The 19,945-nt window shown below is 45.3% G+C and overlaps 1 protein-coding gene across 14 annotated transcripts in view; it reads right to left on the minus strand.

Moving 5' to 3' along the window:
- The window catches only part of KIAA1217, a 281,476-nt gene that overhangs the window by 122,332 nt on the left and 139,199 nt on the right, over window positions 1-19,945 (minus strand). For all 14 annotated transcript variants that reach the window (XM_080918244.1, XM_080918236.1, XM_080918242.1 and 11 more), the window contains one exon: window positions 16,598-16,796. In XM_080918244.1, the coding sequence (XP_080774370.1) occupies window positions 16,598-16,796 (199 nt within the window). The remainder of the gene's footprint in view (window positions 1-16,597; window positions 16,797-19,945) is intronic.

A 19,945-nucleotide genomic window follows, 5' to 3' on the forward strand; every position in this document is an offset into this window, starting at 1 on the left:
GCTGTTTCCCTGGGCTGTGTGCATGAATAGCCCACAGTTACTCCCTTCTTGTTTTATTAGATGATCAGCTACTGTATTCCACCGTTTGCTGCAGTTTCTCATTGCCATGTAAGTATGAGAGACCTGGCCGGAAGCCTGGTCTTCACTTATGAAATACTGATGTGCCATGGTGGTCTCACCTTGCCATTCTTTTTGACTTCTGGAAGCTGGAGATCTTTCTTTCCTTCCTTTCAGACTTGATGTGTTGTAACTTTTGCTTATTATATTCATCTTGTCTTCCTACTGGTTTGTAATAATCAAAGGCACTTTTTGTATCACTACCTTGTAAACAACAACAGCAGTAACACAAACTTTAAAACCACCTTCTCTGACAGCTCATTCTGTCTCTGCTGAAGCAGCATTTATAGTCAACTTGGCATGAATTCTCAGCTTGTTGTAACAACTGGCTCATACTTTTCAAGGTGGTGACTTTAAAAGACTGGGGAGTCCAGAAATCAACAGACATAGAGTGGACATCAAAGTTTAGAAATGGAGTCTAACAGTCCAGGGGAGACGAAATACCATGGATGGAGCAAGTGGTCCACATAAAGAAACTTCCAGAAAAAATATCACCTACAATTTAGAGCTGTCCTGCTACAGAGTAGAGACTGACAAACCATGTGAACCATTACAAAACATCATTAAGAAGTTAGTAAAACGCAGCATGTAAGGCACCGGCAGAGCATGCAATGTGAAGGCAGGAGGGTACCCTGTTCAACTCTGAAGACAAAAGGAGTGGGCTAGAAAAATGAGTAAAGCTTGAACAGGAACTGACCTGCTAATAGTTCTGAGGTAAAGACAGTTTCTCAATGGAGTTATAATGTCCAGGCTTAGAAGGGAGGGTGCAATGGGCACCAAGTCCTCTTGTATGACTCTGATGATCAAGTGACCATCTACTAATAAACACACTGCTCTCTCTATACCTGCCCTAGACTAAGACCATTACAATCAAGACTGGATTGGTCTTTACAACTACTTCATGACTTAAGTGTTTACAGGAGAAACTCAGAGACAAAAGAAGGTGCTTAAAATCACACACCAGGAAAGTTCTGGAACTTGGACCAACTGTCCTTAACATTCATTACAGGGCCTGCTTCCCTCACACTCTGTTGGGGAGTCAGAGGGGCAAGTTGTAGCCACAAGGGAGAATGACAGAGGACAGGGTTGAGTAACTCCTGTAGGCAGACATGTCCCGGTGTGTCTCCAGGTCAGCTTTGGAGTATCCATGTGACCAGCAGGTGGTATTCATGTATTTTTTAAGGTGGCTTTCTAGTATAGGTGCCATTCTCCAGCCGCACCCCACTCCCTTTCTATCCATCAGCTCTGTGGATTCCTGAAAGACCCAGACATACTGATTCTTCTCACTAAACCTTTCTAAGTCATCCAAGCTAGAACTTTTTTCTCTTTTGTGCTTTTCAGACAGTCATCAGAAGTGGAGCTTATGTCGGTCAGATGGCTTCAGTATACAAAGGTGCATGACAACCAGAGTTCAATCCCTGGGACCCACAAGAAGGTGGAAGGAGAGTCAAGAGTTGCCCTCTAAGTGCCATGGCTTACACATGCCCCCTACACATACACAGACACAGTAATAATATTGCATAAAATTAAGAGACAGGCTGGGCTGGAGAGATGGCTCAGCACGTAAGAACACTAGCTGCTCTTCCAGAGGACCCCAATTCAATTCCCAGCGCCCACACGGCAGCTCACAACTATCTGTAACTCCTGTTCCAGAGATCTGACACCCTCATATAGGCATGCATGCAACACCAATGCACATAAAATTTACACATATATGTATATGATGTATATGTGTATATCTGTATGTATAAGAGATAAGCAATGAAGACAGGACACCTGGGTGGCAATTCTAGTTTTTCTGGCCAGCATATTAGACGTTGCCAGCAGAGACATTGGTAAACAAATGCCAGTCCTATCTGCATGCGTGTTCTGGGTTAGAGCTTTTACACATATGCTATGTTCCAACAAAGTCTTATAAAGCAGGAATGTATATCAAAGCATACATATAATTCAAACTATCCTCCCCATTTCTACCGCTAATGTCCACATTTTCCAATGCTTCTCAATCTGTGGGTCATGGTGTTTTGGGGATCAATATCAGATATATTTACATTAACATATATAGCAGTAGCAAACTTACAGCTACGAAGTAGCAACGAAGTCATGTGATGGTTGGGGGATGCGGAACTGTAAGAAAGGTCTCTGCATCAGGAAGGTTGAGAACCACAGCTCTAGATGACCCTGAGAGTCCCTGCTCCTCTGGTCAGTTTCCTGCTCTCTTTAGTCTATTCTAAACCTGGTGGGCAGAGCAGCTTTGAAGCCTGAAGGGCAGCCACAGCTCACTTCTCGTGAGCATCCCCACCCCATGGTGGTTGGTGCAGTCGGTGGTGTAGTCGGTCTTTGCCATCTGCTATTCATGCCCTGCTTCTCAGCTCCTATGGCAAGACCTTATGCCAATGGTCCTCCTGCTGTGTCTGAAGTCCTCCAAGCAGGCTCGTCCTCAGGGGCCCTGTGCTGTCCTCCCTCAACCTGAAACTTTCTCTCCAGAGCTCTGTGTGGCTTGCATCTTCATGTCCCCTCCCTCTCTCTGTCCACCTCTCCAACAGTCTCTGTAACCTTCCCCTGGCATGACCTTCACAGCATTACACCTTCATACACAGTTTATACATCCCAGCTTGACCAAACATAAGTTCCAGAAAATCAGAGGGTTATGGCTATTTTCTGGTGGTGGACAAAGGTATCGAGCCCACTGATTGCCACATAATTGTATAAATTCTTTAGTGTATGATTTCCTGTGCCTACCTTTGTAGAGTACATGCATACCACAGGGGTTAGTGATGTGTGTTGTGTATATAGTCATGTATGGTTTTGTGATGTGTGTGGAAGCCAGAGATCAAATGTGATCGTAGGAGAAAGTCAGACAGCTGGGGTCCAAAGGCCTTGTACAGTAGATGCTGAGCACACTATCTATCTATCTATCTATCTATCTATCTATCTATCTATCTATCTATCTATCTACCTACCTACCTAACTATCTATCTATCTATCTATCTATCTATCTATCTATCTATCTATCTATCAGGAAGCTGAAAGTAGCAGGAAAAGATGGTTCAGAGGTCAAGCAGGGATCAAGAATAGGCATGGAAGAGAGAGATGGAGAGACAGCCCAGCAGGGTGTCTTCCAAAGTGAGCAGGGTACAGAGCCCTCTACCTCAGAAAGGCTGCGCCAGTCACGTGTCCAGAGTTACTACAGATGAAGATTAGAACCCTGGCTTCTGCACACTTCCACGGGAGTCCTCTCTATTACCCTACCCAAGGAGAAGAACACCTTCCCATCCTGTGAGGTTGAGACTTACGGGTTACCTTGTAATAGCAGACTTTGTTTGGGTTTTTGCTCTTTTAAACAAACTAGCATGCTAGTGCCTTAGACCTGTTCTGGGACCCTAGACCAAACAATAAAAACTCAAATCTCAACCAGACCCCGACTCAGAAACTAAGGAGAACCAGGTATAGTGGTGCAGACTTATCACAACGTGACAGGGGACCGAAGCCGGAGGATCGTGAGTTAAGGAAGGACATCTGAGGCGTGCAGCAAGACCCTATCTTTAAAAGGGAAGGAAGGAAGGAAGAAAGAAAGAAAGGAAGAAAGAAAGAAAGGAAGGGAGAAAGGAAGAAAGAATGAAAGAAAAGGAGGAGTGGAAGGAAACTTCAGGAGACCAGGTCAGAACTCTGTTTTTACAAGTTGCCTGCTGAAGCTGAAAGTGAGCCAGCCCCCAGAGTGGGCTGCCCCGAGTAGGATCGGGTTACCCTGCATAAGCAGGGTTGAGTAGGGAAGGGGGAAAGGCAGGATCTGGTGACCAGAGGTCTGAGGAGAGGCCCCCTGTTAATGGAAGACTCAGCAGAACCTATCAGGGACAGGCTGCCACAGGGCTGCAGGCAGGAACAGCAGGGCAGCCCTCATGGCTGGGTCTAAGCGAGCCTTCATCTGTGAAGTCTTCGCTGTGTATACTTTAAAGTCAGTCCTTACATGTGTCTTCAGTTACGCCAAATTCTTTAAATACAAGAACCAGATTTCATATATAAATTTTAAATAACTCACAATGGCACCTTTCACGGTGCCAGAAAGCAGACAGACTCTTAATATAAAAGACACAAATGGGGGCAGGGGGAGACGTTGAGAGTGGGCATAATTTGGGAGGGACGCAGAGGAAAAATGTATTTTTACTATTACTTTATATTACTGGAAGACATTTAGCTAGAGATGTCTTAAAGCCAATTAACACCTCAGCAAAGTCTGGAAAGTGGAGGCATTGTAGGGAATATAATTTTTAATGACGTTTTCAAACTATTGAGAGCTCAAAGCCCACCAGGGTGAAGACAGGAGGAGGGATGGAGGAGTCTGTAGGTGACTGTAGTTTTTCTCGGGGCTGCCATGCACAGAGGTAGAAGAGATTGCAAACAGCGCAGATTCTTGAGAAGCATAAGCTTAGTGTCTGGAAGAAGGACACACTTTCTTTATGGCAGCTCTGAGGGCTGTTGAGGAGAGAAGGCTGCCCTGAGCCCCGTTATCTTTTGCAAACTACGGAGCTTCAACTGTGAAAATATATCTTCTCAAAACTCAAGACCAATGTGTTATCGGGGCAGTTTTCTCCTGAGCTCTGGTTTCCTTTTTCCTGAGACAGCCAGAAAATAGAACAGTTTTGTCACTTTCCTCTTCTTATGAAGATGCCACTCACATTGGTACAGGACCCACCTTTATAACCTCATTCTAACTTAGATCTCGACCCCAAACGCATTCCTGCTCTAAAGTTCTGGGGGATAGGATTTAAGTATGCAAGCATCTAATTCCCCCTATAACCACTCCTAAAGAGTCTCAGGAAAGTGAAAGGGTCATGTGATGAGCCCCATCTGCTGTCGTGTTCAAAAACAGCTATGCTAGATGGAAATCTCACCCTTTAAAATTTCCCGACAGGGCCTTGTTGGCTCCAGACCCAAGGCCTGCTTCATCTCAGTTCCACATCATGATGCTCACTGGAGAAATCTGAATGGAGTGTAGACCAGAGGCCTTCACCAGCTCCTTTGCCTAAGGGGCACTCGTGGGCCCTGTCGGCATGCATAATGTGTGCCTTCCTGTGTTCTTAGCACACCACCTGAAATATGAGAACCCGCCAGAAAGCTGTTTCCTGATGTCACCTCGCAGCTGCTGGCCGGCACTGCCAGGATGACAGCATCAGGGAGGATCTGCTCTGGTCCGTGACACAACACAGGCTTGTGCCCCAGCATTTTTTTAGTATTGCACAGAATAAACAGTCTTTAAGCTAGTGTGAAAATACATGTGGAAACTCTTACGGAGTTAGAAGAACATACAAGATCCCATTTGAAAGCCAGTGTTTAGAAAACAAATTAGTGTGACAAGGAACTTTTCATCAAAGGGAAAATGTGTGCACCATTGATGGCACCAGGGCCCAACGTATGGTCCCAACCCAGTGGTCGGACACACAGGCCTGGCTCTGCTTAAATAAAAGGGTCACAAAACCACAGGTCATGGATCTGAGCCAGGGACCAGCGAGGTGGTGGGAGGACAGAGTATCCACACTGCACTATGTATATAATCAGGTAAATGTGTGAGATGGAAAAACACTAACTAAATTAACTCCTTAGTGGAAAAAAGTAGGGATAATTCATTTTGAATTCAAAAAGATAACAGATGGTGAATGGAATTCACTAGAATTGCCTTGGGGAAGAAACCAAAAAACTGACTCACCCTCAGTGAGAAGTTTAACAATGTTATCTCTTATTCTAACAAGACCTCTGCAGAGCAGCTGCAGATATAAAACATCTTATTGTCTTTTTTTTTTTTTTTTTTTTTTTTTTTTTTTTTTTTTTTTGGAGACACAGTTTCTCTATGTAGCCCTGGCTGTTCTGGAACTCTCCCTAAGGACCAGGCTGGCCTAGAACTCACAGAGACCCGCCTGCCTCTGCCTCCACTCATATTTTTGAACTAGCTTAAAGACTATTCTGTGCAATCCTAGAAATAACACTGGGCTGCAAGCATTTCTATGTCCTTGATGCCGGTAGGCTGCCGGGTGACCTCAGGCAGAGCGCTGAGATTAAAGGCATGCACCACCATGCTTTAATATATCTTCAACTAGATACGTCTAAAGCCACCAATAAAGAGAACTAAGGCTGGTCATGGTTGTTGCTAGAACATAGTCAAGGGGATATAGAGATGTCTCAGTTAAGAGCACTGGCTGGTTTCAATTTCCAGCACTTACATGGTGGTTCACAACTCTGTGCAACTCCCATCCCATTAGACCCAGTGCCCTCTTCTAGCCACCTGTGGTATGGCAAACATGTGGTGTACATACGTGCAGAGGAAACACCTATACACACTTTTAAAAAATAGAGTCAAAATATATGATACCATACGCCTATAATCTCAGGATATGGCGTTCCAGGTTATTCATTACCTGGTGAATCAAGGTCATCCTGAGATACACGAGACCCTGTCTCAACAAAACAAAACATTGAGATTTTGTCACTACAGGAGAGATCCTGTCTTCCACTTTCTTTTGAGATCCAGAAATTCAACAGGGGTTTGTCTCCCAACTATTCTTCTTCAACTAAAGTGCCTCACACTAGTACATAAATTTATACTGATAGCCCAGCACCAATCATTTGAGGCATTATTCCTTTTATGTATCAAATAAGATCCACAAAAACCTATAGATCATTTGCTACACCCTTTGGAAAATGTGATATAATATCATGTCATTGGATTTTCAAATTTTAATGTAAAGACCTTTCAGTAAAAAGACCTTGTAACTATGGTGGATTTCATCCTAATAAGCTGCTATAGACCTTTTCTGAAATAATAAAGTCCACTTAACTCGCTTTGGTTAAAATATCTTTACTCACATTTCTCCTTTTGTCTGCGTTTCCATCCTGTTTAAAGTTACAGCGACTATCCTCGTCCTAATTTTCTGGCACACATGCTTCTTTAAATACTTGTGTCAATGGCTCTTAGAATGTTACTGTTTTTGTTTAATTCAAGTCAAATTTATTTTGGATCTAGAATTATAAGTAACGTAACAAAAAGTTTGCCTTGCTGGTTTCCACATTGTCTTTGAAACTTAGGAATTCTCTTTTAGGTGAGTATTTTTCACATCCAAAAAAACAAAACAAAAACGAAAACCTAAAACATGGCCAGGGATCTGGGCTAGAATGGGCCTTCCTGGCTATAATACAGAGAAAGTGCTACTGCACACTGACTTCCTAGAAGATTAATTTCTCTCTCTGTGGAGCTTTGAAGGTCGGACTCCTTTAACTTATTTCAACCATGTTTTCTGTAAATGTTGTTACATGGTGACCTACCATCCAGGTTTACCAGCATCTTGGCTGCAAAGACACAGGGGACCCGCATCTTCTCTAGGAGCCTCCTCAATGCCCGTGGGCTTCATCTGTGAGACACCAACCTTCTAAAGGAAGGCTCACATCAACCAAAGCTGTCTTCCAAGTCAATGCGTTTTCCAGCACTGCCTGCCTACAAAGCTATCAGGAAAGACTTTGATAAAGGTACGGTCTTGGTTTCTTTACTGTTGTGGTGATAAACACCCTGACAAAGGGTGAAAGTATTTATTAGGACCATACTTCCTGGAGGACGTAGTCCATTACGGTGGGGTAAGCATGCCAGCAGAGAAAGCTGGCCACAGAAAGCTGGCTAGTCACACGGAATCCCACCAAGGAGGCAGAGAGTGAAGGGGTGGGGCAGGCCTATGAAGCAGGTCACGCCCTCAGAGACCCTCTACTACTACGCTACATCTTCCTGACGGTCTCCCAAACTTCCCAATCAGCAACAACAGCCAAGGATCACATGCTCAAACCTTGGAGTTTATTCCAAGTGGGGGATATTTCACAGTCTGACTTTAAAAGGCATAGAAGATAATAATTATTTTGAAATCCAAAAAAAATCAACTGTGGAGTTTCAACCTAAAAGTTTTACCAGCATAAGATTTCTAATATCGAATTGTATTTTCATTGCGACAAGGCCTCACTGTGTAACAATGCCTGGACTGGAACTCGAAGAGTAGAGCAGCCTGGCCTTGACTTTCTGGAGACCCTTCCTCCTCTAGCTCCCAAGGGCTGGGTTAAAGGCATACACTACTATGTCCACTTTACTTGCATAGGAACCAGTGCATATGTGCAGCACTGACTCTTGTGAGCACGTTCATTTTAGAGTTGCATTGGGTTCGATAAGTCTATCTGGAGAAAATGTCCGTATTTCAATTGCCTCATGTATGAACTCACAAGACACAGACAGGGGTGAGCGTGAATCAGACTCTGAGTTCATATGCGCGTCAGCTCTGCTGTGTCTGGAAGATGTGGTTTTGTGGCACCCACCATCTCTGTCTCTTACAATCTTCCTGCCTCCTCTTCCCCATAGATCCCTGAGGGGTTACGGAGGTTTTGAAAACCGTCCCATTCAGGGCTGTGAAAGAGCCACCGTTTGTTAACCTAAAACAGCTTGTTCTATAGAGGAAAGCTGTTCATGGCTTTGTAACTTCTCTTTCTTCTTTTCTTGGTGTGCAGTTTAATATATTTAATGTGTCTTGGGCTGTGCATGGAGTTTTACTTTATTTTAATTGTTTCGTTTGGTTTCATGTCATATTTTATTTAGCATCATCTCATTTCATGAAACTGTAATATCTCTGAGAAAGCCCCAGACTGCTAGTCAACCCACATGCAGTTCACTGACCAGCCTCTAGATGGAGGCAGTCTGCACCTAACAGTCCATTCACATTTCCTGTAACAAACCATAGCAACACAATATGTAAATAGAAAAAAGTCAGCCAGCATGCAGTGCTAACAACTGAGCCAGTTGCTAGGTAAGACCGATATAGACGTATCAAATGGCTTACAGAAACAGCCAGTTGGGTTTTTACTGTAGAAATGGGCTAACAGCAGAGTCTGCCAAAGCAGGAGCGATCTGCTATCGGGCAGGTGCGACCCTAAAGTCATCCCGGTAACAGCGGGAGCTGCCAGCACTGCCCCTGTACCTGGCCACACCACTGCATCAGCGCTACAAAAATGAGCACCGAGTACCCGAACCCTGCAAGCACACCAGCCTGGTGATGAGGGCAACAGCAAGGGAAACTAAGAAACCTGAGAACATGTTCAGCTGCTGTGTCACCCACCACTCAGGCCCAACCGTGCCCAGTGTTCTGGGACAGCCCATTGTCCAGCCTCAGCAACAGAGAGGCAAGAGTGTGCAGTCACACCCTCACCATAGACACCCACCAGACCACTGAACCTGATGCTCTAGGAAACACTCCGGTACTTGGCTTTAACATGACCTAAAATGATCAAGGGTATACCCCAAACCTATCCATCTGCTACAAAAACCTGTTTTTAAATCTTTCTTTTTTTTTATAACATTACATTTCTCTTATACTCCTATTATTTTTAATTAAGTGCATGCATATGTTTCTGTGTGAGACTGTGTAAACAAGGTCAAGGGTGCCCATCCATGCTGGGAACTGAATCCAGTTCTCCGGATAGGACAGGCAGTATGCGCTCCTGACTGCCAAACCACTGTTCCAGCCCAATATGACACTGCTTTGCAATCACTCACAGCACTTGGTAAAACAAATGTCAAAAGCACTTCAGATGTTAGGCTCCAGGTGATGGCTCAATGGGCAAATCCCTTGCTGAACAAGTATGAGCATCTGAATTCACATCCCCCAGGCTTATGCAAAGGCTGCAGACAGTAGTGTACCTATAATTCTAATACTTTCATGAGAAGATGGGAGGCGGAGGAGAATCTCCTGAAGCTTGAAGATTTCAGGGTGGGGGGTATACACAGTAGTGAAGACACACACAGACACAGACACACACACACACACACACACACACACACACACACACACACTGAGTCCTTTCAGTCGCTATCCATACTGGTGGCTTCCACCTTTGAAAATGGGTGTTTTCCCAGCCCTCAACCCTCACTTCCTACCTAGTATTGCACTGGGGAGCAGGCTCTGACTCCCCGGGGCCTTTTTTTTCTTTAAATCACCACAGGATGATGAGCAATCATCATCCAAGTCAATGCCTTAGAGCAGAACATCCACAAACTCAGCAATTCACCCCATTTGATGAATCTGGCCTTTCATCTGGCCTAAACCCTTCTATACTGTTTTACATTGTTTTTGCATTTCAGTCTATGTTTGCAGATTTGCAGCACCTCTGCTGGGCTTATCCATGGTGCAGATGTGCAGAACCTCTGCTGGGCTTATCCACGGCTGCACTTTAAAGCTGTCCCGGAGTATGGTCAACCTTCTGAAATCTGGCTGCACCCAAAGGAAGCTGCTTCTGCCATTCTTGTCTCATTTGCAAATTCCTGAGGGCACACAGAGGGGTGGGAACATCTTGTGGCTACTCTTTCCCTGAAGGCCAACTAAGGAGCAGCCAGACACCAACCCCACTTAAGGCTGCATTCCAGACAGGCACAGTGATTAAAAGGACACCACTCCATCATTAAGACTGCAGACCTAATATCAGTGGGGTGATTTTTTTTTTTTTTTTGTGGAAATTATTTCCAAAACCAAACTCTGCTGGACAGTGGTTTTTCACATTTGGGGGCGGGGACAGCTTCCTTTTAATCCTTTCTATTTTTCATTGAAAGAGGAGAAAGGAGAAACAGCACAAAATTCTGGTGAGAACTTTAGTGAGTGTTTTCTGAGATATCTGGAGCACCTGGAAGAAGGGAAGACTGATAAGCCAAGGTCACTGGAACCTTGCTGTGTTTAAAATAAGATCAGCTGGGTACATCTCTTTCTTGTTGCTGCTGTTTTGCCAGCCCTTGGCATCAGGAAGCCTTGCTTGGCTGTATCTAGCTGGGACTGGGTCTCTCAAATGAGAAGTTTGTACCTTTCATGCCAGGAGTGGTCCTTCAACATCCACAGTGGCCTAGAACCAAGATCTCCTGAGACACCACAGTCTAGTGATGGAGATGCTCAAGTCCCTTGAATGGAAACTGATGCTATGTATCTACATATGATGCATACACATCCCTCAACTTCCAAACATCTCTAGACTGGTACAACCTAACACAACCTAAAATCTACTTAAGTAATTATTGTATATTTAGGGAATGAGGAGGGAAATGAGGTCTGTGCACACATGGAATAGATCCAACTTAATTTTCTCTAAAGACTTCTATTTTAGGGCTGAGCTTGAACTCAGGGTCTTGGACATGCTAGACAAGCACTGTATTACTTACTGAGCTATATCCACAGTCCTGTAATAATCCTGGTTGGTAGCTGGTTATATCAAAGGATTCTAAACTAGCTAATACAGGCAATGTCTTATATTTATGGCTATGTGAACATACATGTATATGTTAAATATGCATACATGCATATGTATATATATATATATACCCTACCGCTTTTAGTTTTTCTACAAATACATGTGCTAGGAGTCCCTTGGAGAATAAACCATGCTTATAGCTGAAAGGAAAAGATGATGGGACACCAATGAAAAGAAAAGTCATGGGGCACCAATGTTGTGAAAAGATGACATCCCGGGTTTCGGCACCAATGTTAGGGGAAGGATGAAGAGAGTGGGGGGCATATGGCCCATGGAGGTGCGGCAAGACCTAGGGGAAAGGGAGATGCCTCTGGGGGGCCCATTTTGGGAATCCCTTCCCCCTGAGGGACCAGCCACACAATGGTATAGTACAGAATAGGGTTTATTCAGGTCATGGGAGAGTTAAGAGGGTGGTAGAGGCAGGGGGGGGGAGTAAAGGAGTAGAGGCTGGCCATGAGCACATGGAGGGAGAGGGGGGAAGGGAAGGGGAAGAGGAGGGGTAGGAGTGGGAGAACAAGGTTGCAAGAAGCCAAGAGGCCTAGAAAGGCAAGAGAGGCCAAGAGAGAGAGGAGGGTCAAGCAGCCCCTTTTATAGTGTCAGGTCACTGAGGCAGAGCATACCTGGCTACCGTCAGGTAATTGAGGGGTGGGGTTTACAGAATCCCAACAATAGTCCCCCAACATCACTCTCACTCTAGAAATGCACAGAAGCAACCAATTATCAACATCGAGTAATTATGTGTATAATTATTATGTAGTATATTATGTAGTATAACCCAACAAGGTTATCTCCAGAAATAAATGTGTAAAGGCTTCCTCTTCTCCAGGGAGGAAGGGAGTTTGAGGTCTGTCCAGTTCAGAGCTTCTATATGTATTCCATATAGAAGTGTAAGCCCGAACAGGTTTCCCTGCTGGCTTGTTGAAGTTTGCTTAGAAGTGTCTTCCGTTCCCAACCCCTCAGGGGCTCCTGTATTTGAACACTGGATTCCCTGTAGGCGGTGTCCAGCTTTTGGGGGGATCTTTATGGGTCTTTTAGAACTGTGACATGGAGCTTTACTCGAGGAAGTACATCACTGGGGTGGGGGCTCTGAAAGTTTATAGTCTCACTGTATTTCAAGTTTACACTCTGCTCCTTGAGTGCTGCTGAGATAGGATTTCTCAGTTTCCTGTTCTGGCCACCGGCTGCCTCGTGGGCCTGGGGGAGCTAGAAGACTGGCTTCCAGCAACTAGAAGGGTCTTAAAGCCGATGCCCACAGTGATACACCTACTCCAATAAGGTCATGCCTCGTAATAAATCGTTCCATTCCCTGGGCCAAGCATATTCAAACCACCACAGAGGGTGAATGGATTAAACCGACACAACTAGATGATGGGATATTATTTAGCATTAATGGGAAATTAACTACCAGCAGCAAAAAGACACAGAAGAAAGTTAAATGTGTATTACTATGCTGTCCCATTCTAACTCTAGGATATCCTAGAAAAATCAAACTCTAACAAGAACAAAAAGAAAGCCCCTTTGTGATCAGGAGTTGGTGAGAAATGAAGGCTAAACGGGCGGACTACAGAAGATCTTTGGGGCAGAGAAAGTACTTTTTATTATGTGTGACGGTGATTTCTCATCATTGCCTGTTTAACCCCGGAGTGTGCATAACATCACCAACAGCTCTAGCATCAGCTAGGTGCTGCTGATGGTAATGACACAGCAGGGCAGGGCTGTCAGTTGGACCACCATTCCTGGCCCAAAGCTTTTTATTAAGAGAGGGAGAGGTGAAGGTAATGGACAAGCTGATAAATCTGTATCTGCTTCTCAACCTTCCTAATGCTGCGACTCTTTAATACAGTTCCTCATGTTGTGGTGACTCCATAGCATAAATTGTTTCACTCACACTTCATAACTGTAACTGTTGCTGCCCCTAGGACCATGAGAAGTGTGTGTTTTCCTGTGGGCGCTACCCACAGGCTGAGCGTTGCTGATCTACATGGTACCATGTTTAACGGATTCATTAACATTCCCAATTCTGGTTGAAATGACAACAGATACCCAAAGACACAGAGCTTCCAAACAGCACCAACAGGGGTTTACAAGGCCCTGTCTCTGCGGCTGAGGAAGCGGGGAGGGGCGGGTTACGGCTGCTCACAGGGACTCTGGGGACAGTTCTGCGCGTCTTTGTGTTAAATGAGACCAGACACAAAGGGATTTCCTTAATCGAGGCAAGGGTGAGTAAGGACCTTGGGAAGAAGATTGTGTTTGCAGGCTCCTGGTGACTCACATTTCCGCTTCATTCCACGGGCTCATCAACCCAGACAATTGCACCGTGGGCACCAGGTGCACCCAGAGGAAATTCTCAAAGTCGCCACAAGGAGGCAGTCAAGGGCAACACTAACATCGCTGGTCCAAAGCCTTCATTTTGACAAACTTCTTAAGTCTCTCAATCTCCTGCCCTCTCCTCTCCCTGTGTCCCTTTGTTTCTCTTCAGAAGCTGACAAATTCACCAGTTAAATGCTCCTTATTGAGATAATGGAAGTGAACCTCTGGACTAAATCTTTGACTTGCTGTGACTATGTTTATAGGCACTTTGCAGGAAGACTGGTTTTAGATTGAGACCGAGCAGTTTACAGAAGCACTGACAACCAGGAATGTCCCCTCAGTAATCCTTGGGCAAGGCTGTCGGGACCGTAAACTCCTCTCCCAACTGGAGGAGGGGCTCCCATGCTGGGCAGGTATCCACCTGCAAAGCCAGCTGCTGAGGAAGCCAGAGGAAATTCCTCCCTTGAAGACAAAGGATCCATTATCCAGAAGGCTCAGGTTCCCAGGGATGGGGGAGGCACACAGGAGCTTCTTATCTTTACTTTATTTGGCAAAGCAGGGGCAATCTTCACAGAGACCTGCCCTCCCCTACCCCCCACTCCATTTCCTGCAGAGCACAAAGGAGAAATTCCACTCCCGCCTGGCTCTGGCCTCAGGGATGACAGCGGCTAAAAAAGCACAAAGCTTTTTAATCCAGGTGGAAGCTGCAGCCTGTTAGCAATAGGAAGACTCTGTGGGTCTTCACACTGTCCCCAGCAGTGTGCTCCCAGACTCTGGGTCTTCACACTGTTCCCAGCAGTGTGCTCCCAGACTCTGTGGGTGTTCACTCTGTCCAGAGCAGTGTGCTCCCAGACTCTGGGTCTTCACACTGTCTGGTGCAGTGTGCTCCCAGACTCTGGGTCTTCACACTGTCCAGAGCAGTGTGCTCCTAAGTTGCACACTAGTCCCTGGGGTGCCAGGGATTTCATTGTAAGATCCAGCTAATGAGATCTAGGGTGTGTACTTCCTGATTCTGTGATTTAACTGCCAGACCACAGAAAAACACACACACACACACACACACACACACACACACAGACTATTCCAGGTGGATCTTTGTGAGTTCAAGGCCAGCCTGGTCTATAGAGCTAGTTAGTTCTAGGACAGCCAGGTCCGACACAGTCTAAGCTGGCCTCAAATTCACTCCATAACCCATTCTCGCCTCTCACCTCAAATCTTCCTGACTTAGCCTCACACATGATCATGCCCAGCTTGAAATTCAGTGTTGTAAATGATGCTGAGTGTGGCTGGAGGGATGGCTCAGTGGTCAAGAGCACTGACTGCTCTCCCAGAGGTCCTGAGTTCAATTCCCAGAAGTCACATGGTGGCTCACAACCATCTGTAATGGGATCTGCTGCCCTCTTCTGGTGTGTCTGAAGACAGCTACAGTGTACTCACATATATTTTTTAAAATAAATCTTTTAAAAAATGATACGGAATGCTTGCTGCTGCACATACACCCATCCTGGGGCAGCAGAGACATCAACAGAGCCTCTCACCGGCATGGAGTGCAAATCCACAAACAGTCCATAGTTTACAATAGTGGTTATGTTTTATGAATGACGGGAATGCGGATAAGAAGAAAATAGAAGTGTTAATAGCTCAACACAATCCGGACCCACTGTGTACTTATGACAAAACTTCACAGTGCCCCTTTTTCATGTTCTCAATCCAGGAAGGGCGGGGAACCTGACAAGTCCAGAGAGGCCAAGAAAAACCACCTCTCAGGTCCACTCAACAACCATTGTGCCTTCAGGGACTGGGGTGTGGTCTGCAGGGACAGGCTCCCTTCCAGTTCACCCCTTGGTTGTTCCCTTGCCCAGGAAACCAAATAACTGCCAACGGAATGGCTAAAGTTGAAACTCCTAGACAAATCAGAGTGAACCCAGCCACAGAAAGAGCCTGGACTTTGGCAAGCGCTGACACAAGTGTCTCAGTCAGGGTTACTATTGCTCTGATGAAACACCATGACCACAGCAAGTTGGGGCAGACAGGCTTTATTCGGCTTACACGTCCACATCACTGTTCATCATGGGATGATGTCAGACAGGAACTCAAATAGAGCAGGAACCTGGAGGTTCCTGATTCATGGGCTGGAGCTGATGCAGAGGCCAGAGAAAGGCGCTGTCTACTGGCTCGCCCCTCTTGGTTTTATCAGCCTGCTTCCTGCTCCACATAGAACCCAGAACCACCAGCTCAGGGATGCCACCACCTATAATAGGGTGGGTCCTCTTGTTTCAATAACTAGGACAATGCCCCACTGGCTTGCCCACAGCCTGATTTTATAGAGGCATCAACTTAATTGAGACTTGTCTACCAGCCAGCAGCATCCTAGGAGGTGATGGCATCCTGGGACAGGGGAACCAACATGAAAAAAAGATCCATGAAGAGTCTTGGCCCTTCCTTTCACTATCTGCATCCCAACCATAGCTCTGAACTACCACACACTCCACCATGATGTCTGTTCTCCCTATAGGAATAAAACAGACTAGGGAATGAAGGCATCCTTCTTGCTGTGAGGTGAGCCATTTTGCTCCTCCATAATTACTGCCTCCCCACAGACCCAAAAAGCAAAGCAACAGGGCCAGCCAACCATGGACTGAAACCTTTAAAACAGTGAACCAAAATAAATCTTTCTGCCTTATGCAACAATAATTGTCCGTGATGGAAAACTAACACAGTATTAAACTAGCGAAGACTTCTAGGGTCAGCATTTGCAGAGTAAGATCAAACTGATATCTGAGTCCAAGGGCACATGCTTGGAAGCATAAAGACATGGCACAAAGAAAGACGGAGGCATATGAAGATGCCTTTTGAAGCTTACCCAGAGATCTTTCCTTGGTTTGATTGGTCGACCTCACCACAGGAAGACTTGCCCGAGTCCGACTGCCTCTAGCAAAAGGACTTGGTACTTCTCCCTCAGACATGGCTTCCAAAGAGTCACCAGATGTTTCTGATAAATGCTCAACCGGATCCCCCAAATTGGGAGGTTGAGGACTGTGGGACAGCTTGGGGCTTTTCGTCTGCAAAAGATATTTTAAAAAGAAAGTGTAATTACTATAAGAAATATTTAAAAAGCAGTATTTATTATCTATCAGTTTTAATATATTGTTGCCATGATATTTCCAATGCCGGCTGTGGGAAGGAAGAAAACCACCAAAAGGATTACTCTGGGAGTCAGTAGTATACAGCCCTGGAAGAAAATGTCCTTAATGATACCATTACGAATTGTATAAATATCGTAGGATGGAGACAGGCCTGCACTGTAGGAAAGACTGGTGGAGAAGCATTACTTTTGCCAGCAGATTCTCATAGCTAAGACATAACAGGTAGGACTGTGCACCTGTCTATGTGCCCAATGTGGGTATCAGTATCACACTAGGGTAAACTGGTCTTCACAGTCTTCTACAAAGAATTGATGTCGAGAGCTGGAGAGATGGCTCAAGGGTCAATATTCACTGGCTGAGACATAAAAGTAGCCACGTTACTGTTCACCACGGAATGAAGTCAGGACAAGAACTCAACCAAGGCAGAAACCTAGACCCAGATTCAATTCTCAGGACACACACAGCAGCACATATCCACCTGTACCTCCAGTTGTAGGGGATGCCCTCTTCTGGCCTCTAAAGGTCTTAGTCATGCAAAAGGTGCGTGCACAGAATACATGCAAATGCACACTCATACACACATATTAAAGTAAATTAAACTTTCCCAAGTATGGTTTAATCTTAGCACTCAGAAGGCAGAGGCAGGCAGATGTATGAATCCCAGGCCAGCCTAGTCTACGAGTACGTTCCAGGACAGCCAGGGCTACACAGAGAAACTTTGCCCACAAAACCAACCAAACAAGCAAACAAATAAGCGGATCAAAACAAACAAGAATGTGTTTATACTTCAGTAAGCTACACAGTGATGGAGATGTTAGCATCACCGTTGATCGTTTCTGTTCTGAGGCAAAGGACACTCAGTAAGTTGTCTAGTTTCGTTTTTTAATTTTATCGCCCTTGTTGATCTGCAGACAAGTAATAACCCTACCTACACACTCCCTGATATAATTTCCCTCTGAACTACCTGTTTAGATTGCTATGATAGGGAGTAAGGATGTCAAATATCCATCATCTGTTAGTAGATAACACTCCCTGAACATAAACTGTGGGGGTGAGTACTGTCCAGCAATCAGAATGTTCGACATGGGAGATGTCAAACAGCTCCTGAATTGATTGGTGGTGTATATGGAGAGCCATAAATACACCCCACTTCTATACTCCAGGCACCCTTCCTGGGACTAAGGATAGAATGAGGAGACATGCAGACATGGCTTTCTTCCTTAGGGTGTGTATAATCCATAAGGAGACATAAATCAAGGAGAAGGGAGAAGGATGGGTATGGTAGTGCACACCTTTAATTCAAGCACTTGGAAGACGGAGACTGTGAATGTCAGAGTGAGTCCACCCTGGTCTCCCGAATGAGTTTCAGGACAGCCAAGGCTACACAGACAAATCCTGTCTCTAAAAATCTGAGAGAGATGGGGTGTAACAGGAGTAACTTTGTCATCCAAGATTGATGGTAGAAGTTGGCACGTGTAGCTAGAGTCAGAAACATGTACATGTTGGTATCTAGGAAGAAAGAAATTCGAGAGAGGGTCCAAGCCAGAGTGTAAGGGGAAAAGTTAGAAATGGACCAGCTTGTGCAAAGTCCATGGGCAGAAAGAAGTTGTACAGCTGGACATTTATGGGGAATGAGCAGAAGGAATCACAGTAAGAATTCTCACCTGACTAAAAAGTAATAGAGCGGCACTGACTATTCAGGGGTGGGTGGGGTGGGGGGTGGGGGTAAGGGGGTTGAGGTGGCAGGGTAAAGATGCTTTTCTAGATCCCAGTGGCTGCTGGAAATAATAATTCAGGCCACACAGCAGAGAGGAGGAGCAAGGGAACTTAATAGGGCAGAAAAGAGGAGCTAAGGAACTTCATAGGGAAGAGAGGAATTTGGTGAACCATAGAAATTAGACACATGGTCTCAATCTTTTCGTCTCCCCTGGGCCAGTGCTGACCTACAGCACATGACTCCAGCCACCTTGTGAGACTCAAACTGATCTAGAACAACCAGACTTTACTAAGATGCCAAAAAAGCAGGGATGGGGGTTAGTGGTAGGGTGCAGGTTGTCCCCAAGAGCTAGGCCTGCTGGATTGTTGCATTCCTTGGTTTCCTTCATGCTGCAGGAGAATGGCAGTCCAGCATGCCCCTAGCTCAAGGCAGCGAGGCTTCCCGGGGTGTGATCTGCACAGTCACCGGGAGCCTTGCTGTCCATCAATCTCCACTTGTTTTATCCTCCTCTGGGGATATTTGTAAGTTTTTTTTTTTTTTCAATTTCAATCAAGAAATACCTACAATTATGTCGCCCTTCCTGTTTTAATGACTTAGCTGCTGCTCCTTGAATGAAGCCACAACTGTGTGTGATACCTGTTGGTTAACAGACGATTCTGCTAGGCTCTTTCCTAGACTTGTGTCACCATCCACTGTAGGTCAGGTGCAGAGGTGGCAAGCAGCCTTCCTTCCTCCACCCCCACTCTCTGTTCTTGGTTTGGGCCTGCCAGATACTGCCTGCTGTCGCCACATTTCTATTTCATAATACTACTAGGGGACTCTTGTAAAGATGGCGTCATCTCCTATTGAATTACCCAGACAGCCACACTTCACTGCACCTCACAGGTCCCTCCCACAGTGGGAAACACAAAATCAGCTATTCCCCTCCTGTGACCCCACCTCCAGGGATGTGCCTTCCAGAGATGCCTACATATCCACATGAAACTCAACCATTACAAGCCAATGAGATATTGAACCAAGGTTCCAGCCAGAAACAACGCCATTAACTGGCAAATTGCCTCTTTAGGTTTGTTTTCATGTGTAAGCTTCCAGAGCAGATTATTTTCCAATATACTTTTTATGAGGTTGGCTCCTATGATGGTGAAGTGGTACTTTTCGTGACTGTTTTTCTTACAGTCTGGGATTAAACCAAGCACATTATCCGAATAGAAAAATAGCCCTAAATCTCCCTCACCTACCTCACCAAGACGGGGAGAAAATGGCTGTGGTCAACAGTGGCAGAGTCTCTTAGTTATGCTAAGCAGCATCTCAACTAGACATCTTCTACCAGAGAGTCGAGGAGGTGAAG

The sequence above is a fragment of the Micromys minutus genome, assembly GCF_963924665.1.
Source record: "Micromys minutus genome assembly, chromosome: 6".
Classification (NCBI taxonomy): Eukaryota; Metazoa; Chordata; class Mammalia; order Rodentia; family Muridae; genus Micromys; species Micromys minutus.